General features: G+C 39.5%; 2 protein-coding genes across 2 annotated transcripts in view; both read right to left on the bottom strand.

Moving 5' to 3' along the window:
* nrip2 (nuclear receptor interacting protein 2) overlaps positions 1-13,128 on the bottom strand; it is a 29,958-nt gene extending 16,830 nt beyond the window's left edge. Inside the window, exon 1 of the mRNA XM_039792100.1 lies at positions 12,756-13,128. Within this exon, the coding sequence (XP_039648034.1) occupies positions 12,756-12,911 (156 nt within the window). The 5' untranslated portion in view covers positions 12,912-13,128. The remainder of the gene's footprint in view (positions 1-12,755) is intronic.
* Positions 13,129-15,353: 2,225 nt separating this feature from the next.
* On the bottom strand, positions 15,354-20,245 carry klhl42 (kelch-like family, member 42). The gene is made up of 4 exons (XM_039792444.1): positions 19,796-20,245; positions 18,283-19,526; positions 18,011-18,204; positions 15,354-17,266 (listed from the first exon to the last, which is right to left on the bottom strand). Exons 2-4 carry the CDS (start codon positions 19,044-19,046, stop codon positions 16,812-16,814), a joined length of 1,413 nt encoding a protein of 470 aa, XP_039648378.1. The 5' UTR covers positions 19,047-19,526; positions 19,796-20,245; the 3' UTR covers positions 15,354-16,811.
* Positions 20,246-20,291: the final 46 nt, after the last annotated feature.

Raw genomic sequence — 20,291 nt, 5'->3', positions numbered from 1 at the left:
CTTCTATTTTTTTTTCTTTTTTTTCTTTTTTTTTTTTTCTTCTTCTCGCCTTTTTTAATTCTTTTCCTTTCCTTACAATTCCTTACTGGACCTCTCTTCTCTTCCCTCTTCCTCTCCCCACATCATTTCTTATCTCCTCTCTTCACATATTTCAATGCAATCAAAAGAAATCAAGATAGTATTTCTTTCTTGCATAGATAACATGTATTCCCTAAACCAACCCAAAGATTAATCCTGATCCTAAAAGTAATCTTCCCCCCTCTCAGGAGCTCTTAACGTTGAGCTTCTCGACATAAAAACTAATCAAATTCAATCAGGAGCTCCAATTTAGACTGGACTGATTTTTTTATTTTTTTATTGTCATGTTCCCGACATCGGCTTCTTCCTCTTTCCTCTGTGTGTTTGTTCTAACAATATTCTGCAAATCAGTTAACCTCTTTCCCATTTGGGCACTTACTGGCAAAATCACACATTTATTAACAGTGATAACAGTAATTATCCTCTTATGCAAATTAGAAAATAAAACAGCTTGTTAGAGTTGGATGCAAGCAGTGACAGATCAAGGGTTATATGCATCTGCTAGCCTGTGAGTCAGCAAAGTGTGGGAAATATTATTTTAATGATAGTGCTTATCAAGTGCATACCACAATGTTTTTATTTTTACAGGCGAGGAAACTAATGTCAAGCTAACAGTTTGGAGAAGAAGGGAGAGTTTGATTTTTCCTCCTCTTTGCTCTTGTGAGACTGCAAAGATTGAATGTGATAGACACAATGAACAAAATGTAATTTCATTTCAGTGGTTGGCGTCTGTTTTTTGCTGAACCCTGACTGCTCTAGGGTCAGCTCCAGAGCAAATCATGTTAACAACATCAAGCTAGTAGCAGGCGGTATTCAGTGCTGGCTCATGTTCCCTGGTTCAGGGGTGAAATTGGCAATCTTGCACCTTACAGGGTGATCTTTGTCTGCTTTTTGATACAGTGTAGAGGTTTTTTAAATGGGAGTCGTACGTCATAACTGTAAATTCTGAACACACAGACATGATACAAACATTTTTAGATTCAGTTTTACTGACACTTTAAGGGGATATCATTATCTCAGATTTACATCTTGGATAAATGTCCACAAATCTGCTTAGAAATGATAGAAATCATAGAACTTATAAGAACTTGCCTGAGAATTATAACGTTTTCAGTATCAAATTAATCCGGTGATAGTTGTCAGTATATACATTAGTACACTGTAAACGGGAACTGCTAATAGCTAATTCAACATACTTTTAATTGTGCCAATCTGCCAAAAATATGAATTTATCTAGGCTAAAAACCGGGCTCAAGCTGTAGGCTACAGCGCTGAATCAATGGCAACATTTTACTTTCTGTTTACATCCCGCAACGCATCACGGGGACTGCAGTTCCAAACGTTAGAGGCTGTTTTGACATTATATGCCCCTTATAAAAGTGCACTAAACTGCAAGCTAAACTGTGTAGAGAGTCTTTAAACATCTTTCTTTCAAGTTTTTATCTCATTCTACCATCTGCCTGTCAACAGGCTGAGAATATAAGAATTGGTATCAATCATATGGCCTCTTCTCATCATGAATTCTAATGAAGACAGCAGGCAGCTATTTCCCCTAAAGAGTTCATCTATTTTACATGCACAACCCACTATTTACGCTTAATTTGACAGTTTTTAATTTTTCACAGCATGCAGAGTGATTTTGGACAATATTATTTTGAGCAATTATCGCTCATGAATATAAGATGTGTCATAGATATTGTGGTAACTGAAGAAAGCTTTCACCGTTTAGTACGCTTAATACTGAGGCCACCAGTCTTCTCTTACTGAAACATTTTCTTATTTTGTGTGTGAAGCGGATCAGCCAAATGTTACTTTTTGCCAATAGGTTACTTAATTCATGTGAGCTTAAAGTTATGGCCGGTGATATCTTTCTATACTTTGTCATTGCCAACAAATCCAAACTAACAAGTATTGCCTCTGTGTCATAGAGCTCCATTGTTGTCCAAAAACTATTATAAACACATCAATGAGCAACACTGTTGCACTGGGTGACATGTTCCTTTTAACGCAATCCCACATAAACCGTCGTGCTGCCAGAAATACTCAAATGAGGATTAATCCACCGCTGAAAATAGTTCCCAACATATGCACTATTATCTCCTGTCAGATCATTTAAATAAATTATTAGCTAGACTACCACTTATTCATGCTAATTTGTTAGCTCTTGAAAAGAGAATTAATTGAAAGGATCCTGGTGTTGATCTGAATTAAATTACATCAATTTGCTTACTTACATTAGTCTACTTACCTATTACATAACCAGGATATTAGTGCGCATGTAAATGGTAAAGTGGGCAAAATTCAGACTAAAACTGTCCGTGTCTTACACACTGTGTTCCTTTGTGTCTGTCCATACGTGGTCTGTTGCAACTTGCTAATGTGAGTCCTGTGATGACCCCATAAACACTAACCAGTCCAAACCAGTCCTCTACTCTGCCAGTTTGGCAGAAAGTTAATGTGACACCAGCACTCCTCCTACTCTCTGTCTCTCTTTCTAAGTTTCTTTTTCTCTGTATGTATCCCTCCGAGTCACATTAGAGGCTAATTGCCATGTGGACTAATTATCTGACTGCAACAGGCTGCGCTCTCTCATCCAGCCAGTCGCATACGTTTTCTAATGTCCTCTTTCTCATTCTGATGGAGGTCCCCAGCGGCTGACTTCCTGTCGCACCGACCAGGCAGGAGGATGTTCCTGCAGCTTCACATCTGCTGCATGTCTGCCACCTCCACTTCCTCTTCACTTCTGTTTCACATCTCTGGTTCTCTTTCTTTTGCTTTCTCATGTCGCTTTCAGTCTCTTCACTAAGTCCTGCATGAAATATAATTGTCATGCAAAACTCCAGTAAATATAAAAAATAGCTAGTGTGATCAAAACAGATGTGGTCACCACGTTGTTGCTTAACCATTCATCCTCCCTATTTGATACCATTAGAGACCTTAGAGAGGGCATTTGTTAATGCTTGTAACGCTGAATGATTAGGTCATTAATCGATTAGTTTTTTTAATCAATATACGATTCATTCATTGCTCATTGTCTATAATAAGCATATATTCTGATGTTTTTATCTAATTACATTAGTGCTGAAAATTGATTAGTCCATCAAGAAGCCTTTTTTTCTCATCAGTTTTATTTTCCCTTGTAGATCATTTAAAGGGCTCATTACTAGAGGAAGTAAACATTTGTTTAAACGGTGATGAATGAAGAAAAAGCCATTTTCTCCATTTAAAGAAACATTTTGGAAATATCCTTATTTGTTTTCTTGTGAGATGAGAAGATCGATACCAATCTGATATTAGTCCATTACCGTAAATATGAAGCTACCACCAGCAGCAGGTTAGCTTAGCTTAACTCAATTTTCATTCAATTTTATTTGTAGTATCAAATCACAACGAGTTATCTCAAGATACTTTACAGACAGAGTAGGTCTAGACCACATTCTATAATTTACAAAATTCCAGTAATTCCCTTATCTTAGCAGAAAGACTGGAAGCAGGGGGAAACAGCTAGCCTGGCTCTGTCCATAGGTGAAAGAAATCCAGCTAGACTGACAAGAATAACTCGGCAAGCAAGCGAATAAGCGTATTTTCCGAAATGTTGAACTATTCCTTTAAAAGAAAAGCCATAATGCAGTTATTTTGAGAATCTAAATATAACAAAATGTAGATTATTTTGAACAGTAACGTCATAAATCATCCCAATGACTCCATTAGTTGGTCAACAGAAAAAACAATTTTGATAATCAATGAGTTGTTTAAGTCACTTATCAAGCTTCTTTATGTGACATTTCACTATATTTATCTGTTTTATTTTTTGTATAGGTAATATCTTTGGGGTTTAGACCGTTGATCGTACAAAACTAGTTTTTTGAAGACATCACCTTGAGCCATGGGTACTGTAATTTGGGCTGTGTATCATTACTCAGTAGCTTCCCTTTTTTAAGGTACACCCGAAATAACCCAGCCAGTACCAAGTTATACCGAAACTTCTCCTGTGCAACAACACCTGCATTTGATGCTTTTTGTTCCCAAAAAATGACTATTTGTGTGGTTTTGCTTGCAACCAATCACCACAAGTGTTTAAAGCTATAGTGCAAAGTTTCTGTCGCCCCCATGAGGAATTCTAAGTAATGACAACAAAAATGTCGGCGTCTCCACATGATACAAGCCTTCCGTGATCGCGCCGCCCCCACCTCTCCTCCACACAGTTCCTAGTAGCCAAGGAGGACACGGAGGATTAAAAAAACATGATGGACTCTTCAGAAGAGGTCATTATTTTCACTTAAGTTTCTACATGCGAAAGTCACCGGACGCCACAATCTTCCAAACATAGTCATACTGAGAAATACAGAGAGAGTTGTGTGGAGCTGATAGTCTTCATTAGCTTTGTAGCAACTCATTTGGCAATGGCTTGAATGTAACAGACGATCATTAATATCAAAAAGTTACGCACTAAAGCTTTAATGCGACATGTGATTGGTCCCCTACTGCAGCAGCTACAACCCAAAGGTTGTCTGTGGTGTGGTGATGCTTCCATTCACTTGATTGTTTCGAATGAACTAGACAAAAAAGTTATCGAATGAAGTGCTATTGGTATCTACATCACTTTAAATTTTTCAATTCAATTCAATTCAATTTTATTTATAGTATCAAATCATAACAAAAGTTATCTCGAGACACTTTACAGATAGAGTAGGTCTAGACCACACTCTGTAATTTCCAAAACCCCAACTTTAAAGGTACTGGTATTAGAACTGGTAACGTAACATTTTATTTTCCATCATTTTATTATAGTGATTAGTCAATCATCAATAATGAATCAGTAATAAAAAAAATAACCAGTAGTTGCAGACCTACAATCACCCATATTTTTTCTTAAACTACATCCAGCTTTATTTTGTAAATATGAATCATCATTTTCTGATTCAGATATTGCTTTCGCATTAACATTTCTGGCAATTTTGGATTACTCCTTTCAATTTTAATTATTAAAAACTCAAAGATTACATTTGGAGCCACTTTGGAGGCTACCTTGTCATGTGTCACTTGGCCATACCCCGAAAATGAACAAAAAATACTTCTTCTGTCTCAATATGATGAATCCTCTCCTCTGTTGTTGGGGTTGTTTTGTCGTTTTTGTCGGGTATTTTTAGCCTCCCTGTCTTCCTACTCTGCACTGAGGGAGCAGCTGGGGGAGTGTTGCCGCCCATCCACAGCTCCAGATGACACAGAGAGAGACAGGTTCACGCTAACCCCTATCCAGCCCATCTAATTGTCCCGGAGCTAATAATAAAACCTGCATCTGAACCCGAATTAACATGGCTTGTTTTGGAGGGAATAGGAAAAGGCAAACTCCCGAGAGCCTGGCGATCACACCGAGTAACATTGACGTATTTGCTCTTTACTTTGAAGTGCTACTTTGCCTCCTGGGGAAATCGTAAACAATTGAGTTTGGGGAGTGAATCTGGATGCATATGAATATATAAACCTGTTCTGGGATGTGATGTACTGTAGACCATCTGCTTGTACAAATTCATGACTATTTGAAAGGACAGGAGATCAAAAGGTTCACAAAATTTTGATGGACGAATGCGCAACACCTCTCCACACTGGTTTATCTATATTTTGGAAATGTCTAACAGGGTTTTTGGGGCTAAAATTGGACAATATGTTTACTAACTCCGGACTTAAGTTGTATTTAATGCACACAGCAAAAGGTGCTGCTTTCCATTCATCAGTTCCTTCTATTCTACAAGCCTAGTTCTGTAGCTTTTGATCATCCTCAGAAAGTACCTGGAGACTCCAATCGCTCGATTAGACAGGCCTCTACTCACACACAGAGACACACACACACACACACACACACACACACACACACACACACACACACACACACACACACACACAGATTTCACACTCACTCATCTGTAAGAGAGGGACCACTAAGCTGCAGGGAGAAGAAGAAAGAGGCTTTGCAGCAGCAGGCTACAGTAGGTGTGTGCTGCACAATTAGACCAATATGAGATTTGAAAGGACACTATTTGTGTTGAAGCTTCCTACAACCAATATGTATCTTAATTTTACATTTCTTCCCATTTTAAAGCCATATATGTTGACATAATTAGTAGGATTCATTGTTTCATGTGAATTTTCATAGTGAAAATTAGCTGATATATAATTTCATGAAGGAATAGTTCAACATTTTGGGAAATACGCCTATTGGCTTTCTTGCATATCAGCAGCTAGGTAGCTTATCTTAGCATAAAGGCTGGAAATGGGGGGGAAACAGCTAGCCTGACTCTATCCAAAGGTAATATAATCTGCCTACACCATTTGAAGCTCATTTATTAACAGTTTATATTTTGTTTGTATAATCCATTGGTTTTAGAGGGAGTAGAGGTAAGTGAGAAAATGTATGCGGCTGTTTTGATTGTTTTGTTGTTGTATTTGGAGTTTTAATAACGATGAAAAGAATAAAAAAAATAACTATATATATATATATATATATATATATATATATATATATATATATGTGTGTGTGTATAGGAAGCTTCAACACAGAAATGATGGCATTGCCCTTTAAAACATCTAATTGAGGTCATTTTGCTGCAACCTTGCTGCTTTAAAGTCATCTTTCCTCTCGTACATTTATCTCCCTGATTTTGTCTCAGATTTTGGGAGCAAATGTTGAGTGTGTACTGTAGGAAACAGTCCAATTACACAGTGGTTACACAATAAATTGTTCCATGCTAAGCTCAGGTGTTAATGTAACTAGGCTCAGATGTTTCCAACCCCTCAAACACACACATATTTTTACTCTCATTCCCTCTGATTCGCTCTTCTTACATTTCACACCCATGTATCTACTCAAAGCTCTACATTCTATTACATAAAACAGCCCCACTAAACCGTGCGTTCTCCATGACCCCGTCTCAGCCGACTCTTTCCTTCCCCTCCATCGCTTTGCGTTAGAGCGGTGGATTTTGCCCTTTTCATGCTCACTGCTCCCCTTACTCTGCAGCACAACATGGCTGGAGTGATGATGCTGCTGAGAGTGAGAGGACCTCAGGCTAAAGAGCAGCAAAATAAATTCACTCTTACATAACAGGCTCTTCTGCTGAATTACACTCTGGACAGGCCAGCTAGCAGAAATGAAGAGGAAACAAGATGAGGTGTGTGTGGCATAAAAAACTAAAACAATTCACCATTTTTACTGATTGTGTGGCAGCAGACCATTAATTTGAATATGGAATAATAATAATAATGGAATAGCTCTGCATTTTTTTTAAACCTCTTCATTTGCTTTCTTACAGAGAGTTAGAAGAGTAGATTTATACCACTCTCATATCTCCGTCTTAAAGTATGGAGCTGGAGGCAGGAGGTAGTTAACTTAGCTTAGCATAGACTGGAAGCAGGGGGCGTAGATAGGGAAACGACTACCTAACTTAATCTTCCTATAATTTTTGGAAATTATCATGCTCGTTTAACCTATAAAACGTCAGAAAATTGAGGGAAAATACCCATGAAAATTTCCCAGAGCCCAAAGTGACATTTTAAAATTGCTCATATATAGCCTGACTGACATTCCAAACTCCCAAATCTATTCAGTTTAAAAATGACATAAAACAAAGACTAGCAGCAAATCTTTACATTTGAGAAGCTGGAGCCAGCAGATGTTTGGGAATGTTTGCTTGAAGAATGACTTGATTGATCATTTGTTGTCAAATTAATCTTTAGTTGATCAACTATTCACTTAATGGACTAGTAGTTTCAAAAGAATCCAGTTCAAAATTCTTCTCATAACCTACAAAACCCTCCACAACCTACAGTAGCCCCCTCCTACCTCACTGACCCCCTACAACATACTCCTACCTGCAACCTAAGATCTGCTGACAGAAACCTCCTCACCCCTATCATATACATTTTCCAGAAAAGAAAAAAAAAAGCAAAGATAATTTATTGTCCAAGATAAGTGTCTGACATTTAAAGGTCCAATGTGTGGGAATTTCTCCCATCTAGCGTTGAGTTCATATATCGCAATCAACTCTCTCGCGCCACGCAGTTCAAAGTACATATTACAGCTACGGTAGCCTTCACGCTTTTTTCTGATGACGCCGGTCTCTTGCTCTTTTCAATATCCTGTTCCTTTTTCCGGGGCGAAGAAGAAGAAGAAGTCTCCTGTTCCTGAAATTTGGATTTTGAATACGTGTGGTCCTCCGTGATTCCTTCTTCAAACTTGCCGGGTCTGGGAAACGACGATACCCATTAGCGGCACCTGTGAGTTTATCATGTGACAGTGAAAACGCGAAAGGTGGAGCAGTATGTCCTGTATGTCCCTTACCGGCTAACGTATTTCAAGATGGCGCATGAATATGGAGCGTCTACCCCAGTTCATGCAAGTGTAAAATTTCAAGCCAATAGGAATACTTGGAATTGATGGTGGTGGTAAATATTCATGAAAAAGGACAAGTTTGTGAACGGGCAACACAGATTTTACACACTGGACCTTTAAGATATGACCTATTGTTTATTGAGGCCACAAGCCAAAAGGACAGCAGTCATTTTTCATCAGTATTGTAATTAGATAAAAATACTATGATATAACTGGAAAATTTAGAAAACAAACTGATTTGTAGTCAGACGTCCTACAGACGAACAACTGGATCTGACAGCCTTATTCAGATGATCTCATCTTTTGTCTGAGACAGTTCGGCCACCTCAGAAACACATCATGCTTTCTTCTCATTGTGTGTGTCTATTCAGAGCCTGTGTCTGCAGAAAAGGTACACAGGCATGGCAGAGGACTGCCGGCAATTTCCACTCATCCCTCAAGTACCCCAACATCGAAAATCACTTCTTACAGATGCCATGCAAATTGTGCTGTGCTCCCCGTGGCCACGTCTGCGCCACAGATTGTGTTTTAGATAACTACTGAGATGAGCTTCATTCTGTATCAAGGAAAAGATAATTGGTAATATGATAAAAGGGTTTTTATGCCCCTGCAGGTTGAGTAACACGCTGCCAATATATGAGTTGAGCATTATGCTCCTTGAATATAATGGAATTTTGTGGATATGATCTCTACTTAGATTATTTTTTTAATTTTATCTTTAATTGTTTAGATATGCCATACTGGTTTTGTACAGAGCCCCTAAGTCCCAAAATATATGTTCTTTATAACATCTTGTGTGCACCATATGATCCATCTTCCATCCAACTGCTTTAATGAAAGTAATGAAGATTTGACTTCAACCAGAAAGCAATTTAAGAGGGGTGAGGGGGGATGTTATCCCCCTTGTTAGTAAAAAGAACCAAAATGCAAGCCCCTGGTTAACCTGTCAACCCTGCTCTCCATGCCCCAGTAGCAGAGAGAGTGCAGGGGCAGAGGGGTTGTTTAGTTTAATGATAGCCTGCCTGATGCATTAATCCTTTGTCTGACTTAAAGCAACACCAAAGATTCTTTTGTACCTTAAAAAAAATTATATTTCCAAAATCGTTTCAGTGGTTCATCAACTCGTAACAGGGTGAACGACACTTCTGCATTCACTTTGCGGCCCTCTATCGGCTATAACCGCACTATGCATGTTTGCCAGATCGGGTAGCGGATCTGTAGTTTGAATGAGACATAAGGGTTATGGTAATGGCCAATTCCGCTTCCCACCTGTAGGGGGACCGAATAGAAGGAAAAGTACTTTGGTGTAGCTTTAAGGTTTGTGCGAGTTAGAATCTATGGCCCCGACAATGACCTTGAAATAGCAGCCTAACTGTGTATTGATAAATCCCTGGCACTGTCCGTGGTGCTGAAGTAGCAGACGGATTTGTAAATGTGACATTCTCTCGGAGACCCACCCTCCTGTCAGTTTCGTCTTGGGTCTATAATATACTCTAAACCAATGTTTTTCAAATGGGGTTAGCGTAACCCTAAGGGTACTTTGGAGTACTGCAGGGGGGTACTAGAGATTTCTTTTTTTTGTAATGTTAAAAATATCAGTGCATCAGTGCATGCATAATTTATAAAATAATTATACTATAATAATGAATAAATTAAGTGATTCATTCTAAATATTTTAAATGTAGCATTGAAGTTTTTTTAAGTTACAAGGTTTTTGTTATTAAATTAGACGCTGATGGCGCAGCACTGTAATGTACCTCTTTATTTAGGCTTTTTTTTCCACCAAAAATCTTTTGCGCTGTCAGGCTACTTGGCTAAATGGATATTTCAAATAGGGTACATTATTGAAAAATGTATAAGAACCATTGCTCTAAACTATAGCTAAGGGGGAGGTTCTTGATTTCCTAAACTACGGAGCAGCCCGAGGCCCAAATCACAGAACGTGCATGCCTTAATCGCGTGTTTAAAAATTAGAGGTGTTAAAAGCAATTTGCGTTGCCACGTTAATATTGCGCTCATTTTGAAAGTTGAGATACTTCTCTCGAAACTCCATGAATGTCAACCTGAAGATAGCGCTAGAGAGAAAGTCAGGCGATTACCAAAGTCACTAAGATTCATCATCTGGGGAACATGAATGTTTGTGCCAAATTTTCATGGCAATCCATCTAATAGTTAGAAAGATGTTCAAGTCTGGACCAATGCCACCAACATTGCTGAAAAAGTCCAACAGAGAAGTGTATGTATACCTTAAACAACATCGACTTATTGTAGCCACATTTGCAGTTTTTAATTATGTTACCTTAGGAACACAGGGTCGATAAAGGAGGGAAGATAATATCTATCATTATATATTAAAAAAAACTTGACTCAGTAAAAGAAGGAAAGAAGGTGGGTAGAATGTTTTTACTGCAGCAAATGTTGGTATTAAAACCTGGCAGACATAAATGCATCACAGTGTAATATTCACAGAGCAGAGAACACTGCTGGTGCTGCTGCACAGTGCCAGAGTGATTGTGTCGAGGTTTCTTGGAGAGCTCTGGGGAATCTGAGAAGCCGCCATCAAACCAGAACTGTGTCACAGGAGAGGTGGAGTAATAAATTGTTCAGATTATTACAGGGAGTTCCTCCAGAGTATAACCGCTTTGTTTTATAAGGCTTCTGGAGGAAGAGGAAGTGAAGAGGTTGGAGATGTCCTTTGATCCTGTATGTATAACGGCATCTCTCTCTGTTTGAGAGGCATGTACACAGTGTACTGGAGTAGGCTTTGACTTGACATTTCCCTCCTCTTCATGCAGAGTGCAAGACTCTGAATCTTTCATGACCCTTTCAATGACAAATTTACTTTTCAAGGCTTCATTTAATGACATACAGTACATAAAGTAGTGCATTATTGCAGTAAAATGGAGCTCATCCAAAAGTTAGGAGTGAAATATCTCTGTATGCATTAAATTGAACTAAAACTTGACAAGTGAGAGCAAATATGAAGCCATCCTCTGAAGAGCTGAAACGATTAGTCAATTAATCATGTAGTTCAGCTACAGAAAATGTATCGTTTAACAAATTTTTAAACAATGACAAAAAAAAATGTGTCTTCAATGTGAAGATTTGCTGCTTTTCTTTTTATATAATTTGTAAACTAAATATATTTTAGTTTTTTAAGTGTTGGTCACGTTGGACTCTGGCATGGAATTTTTTTTACTATTTTCAGACAGTTAATAGACTAAATGATTAATTAATTAATCAAGCAGATAATTGACAGATGAATCGTTAATGAAAATGGTTAGTTGCAGCTCTCAGACACATAATCTGTTTACAGGTGTTGAGTAGTGCTATTGCATAGGTGATAGAAGTGGTATAAAGCCTTTTGTGGTTTCAGAAGGAGTAGAGTGAAATCTGTATTGCCTCAAGTGATGTCACTTGAGTCTGCACCAATTGAGGCTGAGGATTACAAGTTTGAAAATGGAAAAAACATCTGCAGTGTTGAGTTAGAAAGATATGAGCTAACGAGACCTTTGTAGCCCGCTGCCTACCTTTGCTCGAGGCTGGCAGCTCAAGGCTACTGCTGCACCTGCATTCACCCTCTGTATGAGACATTCTGTAGGAGCGCCTGTCTGTTTAATCCTACCTCCCGAAAAAAAGCCCAGTCTGCTCTGATTGGCCAGCGTGTTTCCTGGAATCTCTGGTGCGTTTCAGTTTTGTTTCACTAGCTAGATGAAGCTGGAGTTACTGCAACGGAGTATATAGCAGGACTTTGTACTGTGGAAAATCACAAATAAAGGCTTCTAAACCAAATATTACACAACCGGACATGTATCAGCAGTAAGGTGACCGGAATTTGGGGAGAAATGACTAGCATTGGCCGCCAAGACTACAGCTATTTCGCGTTATCATGCAGCTAGGCCTACTTAAAATTTAGCAGTAGGCTAACGTCAGATTGTAGTGGAACGAAGCTGCACTTTTTACCGTAAAAAACGCAGATAAAGGCTTCTGAACCAAACACTACTAAAATCCAACATTATAACATCGTAGATATGACAGAAAATACGGAAAAGCATAATATGTCCACTTTAACAAGGAGAATATAAAAGATGATATCTCTAGTTCAATTATCAACATAAGTCTGACATTATCTTTTAAATGTGACATGCTTCTACCGTACAATTGTGACATCTACTTCCACTTAAACTCAGCCCTGAACTGCTAAGCACCTGGCAACACACAGAACAGCCTCTCCAATCAAGTAAATCATGACCTGATTGTCTCAAGCGCTTGTTAAGAGTCCACTCACCAAGTCTTTAGATGTGCCCAGTCTCTTCAGCCCATCCAGAGGCAGGAGGTCAGCTGAGTCCTTGTGTGTGAACTGGGTGGCCTGCTTCAGACGCCTCTGCTGGTGAAGGATGGCTTTATCCCGGATGGCAAGCTCACCTTTCTTCGCCTCACTCATGGTCTCGGACTGTAAAGCAGTCTTTTTCTGGTGCTGTGCACAGAAGCAGAGACTATATACCCTCGCAGCAGCAGCACTGGGAGCTCTCTGCAGACAGCAAGAGACAGTGGATGTCCGTGTGCAGAGAGGTGGAGAAACCCCAATAGGCAGCTTTTTAAGGATTGCTGTTTAGGTCCAGAATAAACCTGCAATTGTAGCCTCTTCACTCTGTTTTGCCCTTTCTTTTATTTTCCTCTTCCCCTCCTCTTCTCTTTTTTTTTTTTTTTTTTTTTTTTTTTTCTTTGAATTTTTATTTCTCTTTTTTTTTTTTTTTTTTTTTTTTTCTGTCTTTCTCTGTGTTAGTAGTCCTTGGCATGAAATCTATTATCAGCGGTTTAGGAGCAGCCCCGGATGTTCTTCTGAGTAGACAATCTTCCTCACTGTCAAGAGCACATCTGTTCTGTCTTCACAGGATCTTTCTTCCCTGTTATAATATTCTGTCATTTCTCTCTGTCTCTCTTTTCTCTCTCTCTCCTATGAGCCCTCCTCTTTACGTCTCACACTCAACAGATGCATGCTCACCTCCGAATACAGAGCCCAATATTTCAGTTGACTCTCAGTCAAGGAAACACAAAGAAAGAGACTAAAACATATGCAATACTGTCGTCCATGCAGCTACAATATAATTTAGTTTTATAAGTGATGGCACAACACACATACACACGCACACACACACACATATACACACACAGTTTTTCTAAGCACACAGTTTGCAGTATTTGCCCCCTGAGCAGTGATTGGCCTTGACGGCCCCCGCTGTGGAGGTGTGAGAGAGATCTTTGTGGTCTGACCCCAGATAGAGGATCAAACTTGACCACTGATGGCAACAATTGATTTCCTCTGCCTCCCCAGTGGCAGCCACCGTGAATTAAAGAAACCCTATTTCAACCATCCATCAATCTATCCACACCATGCAACAAAAGGTAAAAACTATTAAAACAGGGGTGTTTTAGCCTACAGGTATGGCAGATTTCATGTGAACCCCTAAACTTTGAATTTGTTTGTCTTTCATAGCATTTAAGGAGTGTGTTTTTTTCAGAAAATGCATGTTAATGCTAAAATGGAAGATGATTTGTTTTAAATATGTTATTTATTTGAAGAAGGGAGTCCTTGTGAAGGTGGAAAATACTGAATGTCTGAGATGTTTAATGTTTAAAAAGCATTTGCTGCCCCCTCCTGGATGACTCTTTTCTGTTTTTTACTTGGATTTCTTTTAGCCTGAGCTGCATCACCATATTGAAACTCTGTCAAGCATGCTAAATTCAGATTGCATTTTACAGCCATAGAGGGACACATGCGCTCATTTTTATAGATAAATATTCCAGAGAGAGAAATATGTTAGGGCATATTTTTGATGATTTTGATCTTGTGGGATGGTATTTATTGGAGTCAGCGACATTTCAGTTGATCATTTAAGTCTCAAGTATTCACTGGTTTCAAAGATTTAGGACAGAGTTTTCCTGTTTTATATAAGTTTTATATTACTATAAATTGTAAAATCTTTGGGGTGGGGGCTGCTTGTCAGATAAAACATGCCATTTTAAAAAGTCATCATGGGCTCTGGGACATTGTGATGGGCATTTTGTACTATTTTCTGATTTTTGTTTGTGCTGTTTTTGTACATGTGATGGACTAAATCAGTGATTCGCTGTTCCTGTCACTCTACCAGGGGCTTTGTAAAAAGTTGAAATATATATTTATTTTTACAAAAGGCAAATATTAAAATTTTTATATCTTTAGTAGTTAATAGATCACGTTTTAATCTAACAAATTGTATATTATTTTAAATAGCCTACCGTATTGAATCCGTGCTTATGTACCCACTGAGTGAAACACTCACTTCACACTTATCTTGGTGTGTGTGTGTGTGTGTGTGTTCTGAAATGCACTTCAAATCATCCCTTTATGGGTATTCTTTAAGATATATTCGTATTATCTTTCTAATACATTTCTCGTGTTGTTTTGCATAACTAAGACTATAAGTGAAAAAAATAAAATAGGCTACGTCAAATTATTCCAAATATTATACATTAAGGGGTCCCTGGTATATTCTCTATCTTGTAAGGGGTCTTTTTTTCAGTGATTTTTACTTTTTCTCACATTTGTTTGTTGATTTAATTTTGAAATTTTAATCTGCTTGCGCTGCAGATAATAGTGGTGACACTGAAACCCATTGGAAAAATCAGGTTCATACATTCTCTCTTCTAGGGATTACTTGTAATTATTTAAAAAGGTCAGTTCACTCAAATTACATTTGCTCACTTATCTTAAGACGTCACATCAAAGATGTTACGTGTTATGCTCAGTTGATTTAGAAATTTTGAATAGAACAAACCTCAGAGACACAAGTAGAATATGGAGAAATTACAGTATAAAATGGTGAATTAAAAGAACTGCAAAACAGACCCCTGAACTTCGTCTTTATTCATCATGACCTAAATTCCCAAAACTGGCAAACAATAATGTAATGCAGAGAGAATCTGAAATCCACCAAATCAAACATCAAAAGTGCTGCATTTACCCAAAACAGCATTTCAGAAAAAAGTTTTGCTTCGAAGCTTATTTCTCGTGTCTGCACACCTCCAATATTTGATCAGTGAAAACAAAATCTGCTTTAGCAGAGAGAAAAACAAACACCACTTTTGGTCAGTTGCTGGTAATGTAACAAAGTCTTGCATTTTGTGCTTTTTTTGTATTAAGTTCCATCAACTGGAGGTTGCAGAAGGCACATGTGCATCGTTCATTTCATGGAATTGCGCTTTAAGCTTCACTTAGTTTATCTCTGGAAAATAAGACAAGTGTACATACAACACATTAAGCACTCTCTGATCCCAAACAATAACTTTCAAGGAACCTTTAATTCCCATAAAACTGGCAGTGTAAAACCAAAGCCATATTTCATGATTATCTGCTATGTACAGTTCATGAGGACAAGAAATGAGTTTTGTTTCCAAGACATCTTAAGGTTTGTAGTGAATTATGGATAAACATGTACGCCAATGCCATATTGGGAGTGTAAACATTGGGAATATTGTGGCCTATAGATTTAAAAGCATGATGTTATGTGGACCCAGTTTGTGTGCCTCTCATGTATTAGCATTTCATCCGACAGTGGTAACCATCCGTTATATAAATAATTACTCGACGATGTTTGAAAAACCCAGAGGGATTGTTAAACAACACTTACCGCTGTTCTGTTGATATTTCCAGAATCCTAAGACTCTTCCAACCATCTAGATGGTAAAATATTCTGTCTGCTGCACAATAAAAAAAAAAAACATCTTAGCCAGTTTCCCAAGTTGGAAATCTGTTTCCCAATCCAAACAATGACGGCAACCGGCGAGTCACCTGGATAGAAAACAAGTCGCAAGTTGGGAAACAGTTTTAAAATCTTTTTAATTGTGCAGCAGACAACATATTTTCTCATCGAGGTGGTTAAGACAGTCTTAGAGATCCTGGAAATATCTTAGGAGCAGCAGTAAGTGTTGTTTAATGTCCTTCTGGGCTTTTTAAACTTTCCAGGGAATTATTTCTCAGAAAAAACAGATGATGTTCACTGTGACTAATGTTAATACATGAGAGGTACAAACTGGGGCAAGCTGTTATGATGCTGTTGATCTACGGGCCATAGCGCTTCATCACTTTATTTGTCATTGTAGCTTTTGTATTTGCATCCGCAGCAGTATGTACAATGTAGTGCAGGTTGGTTTTTTTTTTAGGCACAAAGGTCACGAGGTGTTCAACCTGGCAACCGGATACAGTTTCCACTAATGCCACAGAGCCCCATTCTGTGCCAGAACAATCAAGCCACACACTGGCATGGTCTCCACTTCTGTTAGTCTTTCCCATCAGCCCTCCCAATCACAGCACGTTGGGTAGGTAAAGCGAACAGAGCAGCATGTTCTGTCCCAGAGCTGGGAAGCGTCTGAACGCCTCCCAGGCATCAGAGAAGATGTTGTACTTGAGAAAGACGCGGTGCTCCAGGCTGGTGGGTAGGCTGACGTCCCTGCTCATGATGTAGATGCCATCGTTGTGCAGCGTGCACGTCAGGTTCAGGCCAGACTTGGACGTGTTCTCCTTCAGCTGGATCCACTCCCCCGTGGAGACGTTGTAGGATTGCACCGTCAGCACGTCCTCCGTCTGACTGGGACGCCGCTGCCGCTGGCCCACCTCCAGCTCGTGGGTGTAGCCACCCACCAGGTAGATTGTGTCCTCCACCGACAGCATCTGCTGCTTGCGGATGTGCGCCGGACAGGACCGAAACACCGTCCAGGTGTCAGAGGTGGGGCAGTAACGGAGAACACTTGTGTTCCTGTCTGTCAGACACACACAAAATAAATGTTAAACTCAAAGACACAAAACTGAAAGAAACATGTGGCAGCACCAAGCGTGTAGGTCTGGTTTCAGAAAACATGCAGAGCAAGAGAAAGTTATTATTTTATTCCTGACATGCTGCAAACAAACCACCTCCACCACAAAATACCTGTACAGTATGTAGAATCAGGGGTGAATTAAAAAACAAAATTGCTTGCTGCTATTAAAGCATTACTGTAAGCATTCTGTAATAATTGAAAACAACTCAGATGTGTGAGATCGACTTTTTAATCAATTAATCTAGTTTCCTTCAAAATATGCCCTCAGGCAGCAATAACTACCATAAAATAATGTGCACCCAACAATACCAAGGCCCTAATAATTGAAGTTATATAAGTAATAATACACGACAGTGTCCTCCTGATTTTGAAAATACCAAAGAACGCCTTGAAGTGAAGGTATTACTTTCTATGTTGCTGACTGTTACCACCATTATTAGCCGTCCAGGCCTTCATTTATTTTCACTGCTACTATCACATAAGCAATATTGTAGCATCAAGGCGCACATTGCTTGTTTCAAAGGCAGTTTTCACCCTCCGGCAATAAGACTTTTCAAAAGTCTGCAGGACAAAGAGACAAGTGGCCATCGCTGTTTTTAATGTGTACCAGTTTATATTGTTTGTAATTGTGCATGTGTAACACTGTGTTTGATAGCGTGACCGTATACGGAGCTGAGTTATACAAACCTCTTGCAGTGTATCCACCCATAACGTAGATCATCCCTTGGCATTCACATGCAGAGAACTCAGCCAGTGGGTTTGGCATCGAGGACACACAGGTCCACCAGTCCTGTTCTGGGCTGTAACACTCCACTGTGCCCAGACTCTGGCCCCCTACAGCGTACATCTTCCCTTGTACTGACAAAAGTTTGAAGTTGGACCTAAAGGAATAGATGCAGTAAGTTAAACATGATTGCTGCTATTGATATTTGAGAGAAAATGTGTAGATGTGGTTTTACCTCTTTTGGTTGAGTGGAGCCACCTGGTTCCACTCGTTCCTACAGGGATTGTAGCAGTGCACCGCAGAGATCTCCTGACTCGTCATCCTGTATCCACCGACTATGAACAGGTAGTTATCGAGGACAGCTGAGCCATATCCTCTGACGTTGATCATATCTGGAGGCAGGTTGTTTGCGAGCGGTTTCCAGCGCTGCTCCACCTCTCCATACCTCAGCATGGACCAGGGTTCATCCTGATCGGGCACGTCCAGGGAGAGACAGGTGAAGTCTCCGATGGCTACCAAGGTGGCGGTGCCTTTCATGCGCATCTCCCTGACTTGGACTCTGACAGCAGAGGGGAGGCTGCTGAACTCTGGCCGCCTAAGCATGGGGTGATAGTAGCAGCTCATGTATTTGAGGCAAGCATTACGCAGATCATGAGTCCCGTAAACTTCAGAGAGGCTGTACAGCTCCACGCAGTTGTCCAGCCGGATCTCCGAGGTGAGGAGCTTGAGGATGGAGGTGACCTGTAAGAAGGAGGCGGTCTCAATCAGGTCCTCCAGAGTCTCGTTGACAACCTGAACCTTGGAGGTGTTGATGAACTCCAGGACCAGCTCCAGCCCGGGGACACTGAGCCCCTGCAGCTGCACCGAGTCCTCGGTGGACTCCCTCATCCCGGAGCTGTACAGTGCACGGAAGTAGTCGCTCTTCTCTATCAGCTTCTTTTTATTCACCTCGTAGATTTTGTCATCCATGACGATGGCAATAATCTGCTCAGATGACATGGCGAAGCGTGTTTTTATCTTCCAGGCTGAGTTTTGTCTTTGCTCGCCCTTTGTCAGCCTCCTCCGGGAGTCACCGTTTACATTTCACCGGCGAGGGAGTTCTGTGGCCGGTCTATATATGGTAATGTTCAGCCCATAGATAGCCATGGAGCAATTTTCGTTAGCCGTGGAAGCTTACCAGGTAGTTACATAGAGAGATGCTGCTGCTGCTGCTGCTGCTGCTAAAACTAGCCCAAAGTACCTTTTCCTCGCATTAGCATTCCTCGACAGTCCGGTAAAAACTCGCTCCAGTATCTAAATAGTGTAGTTTATTTCTAACATTGGCAGTAACCTTTCCCATTGCATTTTATAAGCCTTTAGCGGGACAGTGCCGAGCTGTCAAATGTTAACTGTTTTGATTCTGCACTATACGTCACATCCGGTTTTCATACTTCTTCTTCGTGAGGATATTTCTGCAGAGCTGTTGTTTGCTGCTGTCACCTGCCGGTAAATGGACTAATTGCTCCACATCAAAAAACATACAAATGTTCACAAAATAAATAAAATATAAAACCAAATAATAAAAAAAAAACACAGTCACTGCACCATTTGAAGAAAATATATATTTAACTAGTATTTAAAAAAACTAAAAGTTAACATAACTTATTTCCTTAATGGTCCTGCACCAAAATCAAGATTGCAGATTTTATTATTGTGTAATACCTTATACAAGTTGTAGGCTACATAAAATATTTAATAGATTCACTCACCTCGACTCTTTCCATTTACTTTGTTTTCCATTTTGTCCTTGTGTAAAGTAGATAGATTAGTTATAGATTAAATTATGTTTTTTTATCAGATCAACACATTTGTAATAAATCTGAACGTGGACTTTTTAACCTAAACTACATTGTATTGCACAATTGAAGTGTTATTCTCAAAGCTCCTACTTATTTGTCAGTGCAGAGTTATAATAAGCTCAGCAGCCAGCAGGCCTGCTCCCAGTTGTCTATATCCAGCTGTCAATCAAGATAAAGTGTGTCTTATCACACTCGTGGCGTCACTGTCTGAAAGGGTTTAGCTGAGAGAGTAGTGAAAAGACCAATAATTCTACAGGCTGTGACAGGCGGTGGGTGGTGCCTTCAAAATAAAAGCATAGAGCTTGAGATAAAATATTCATGTGCTACGAGTTTACTCAACAGCTTCACCGGTGTCGATGTGTTAAATCTGTAATGAAACATAAAGTAGGTAGAAATACTGTATAAA

This window comes from Perca fluviatilis, chromosome 23 (assembly GCF_010015445.1).
Source record: "Perca fluviatilis chromosome 23, GENO_Pfluv_1.0, whole genome shotgun sequence".
NCBI lineage: Eukaryota > Metazoa > Chordata > Actinopteri > Perciformes > Percidae > Perca > Perca fluviatilis.
This window is presented reverse-complemented; position numbering and strand designations above follow the sequence as displayed.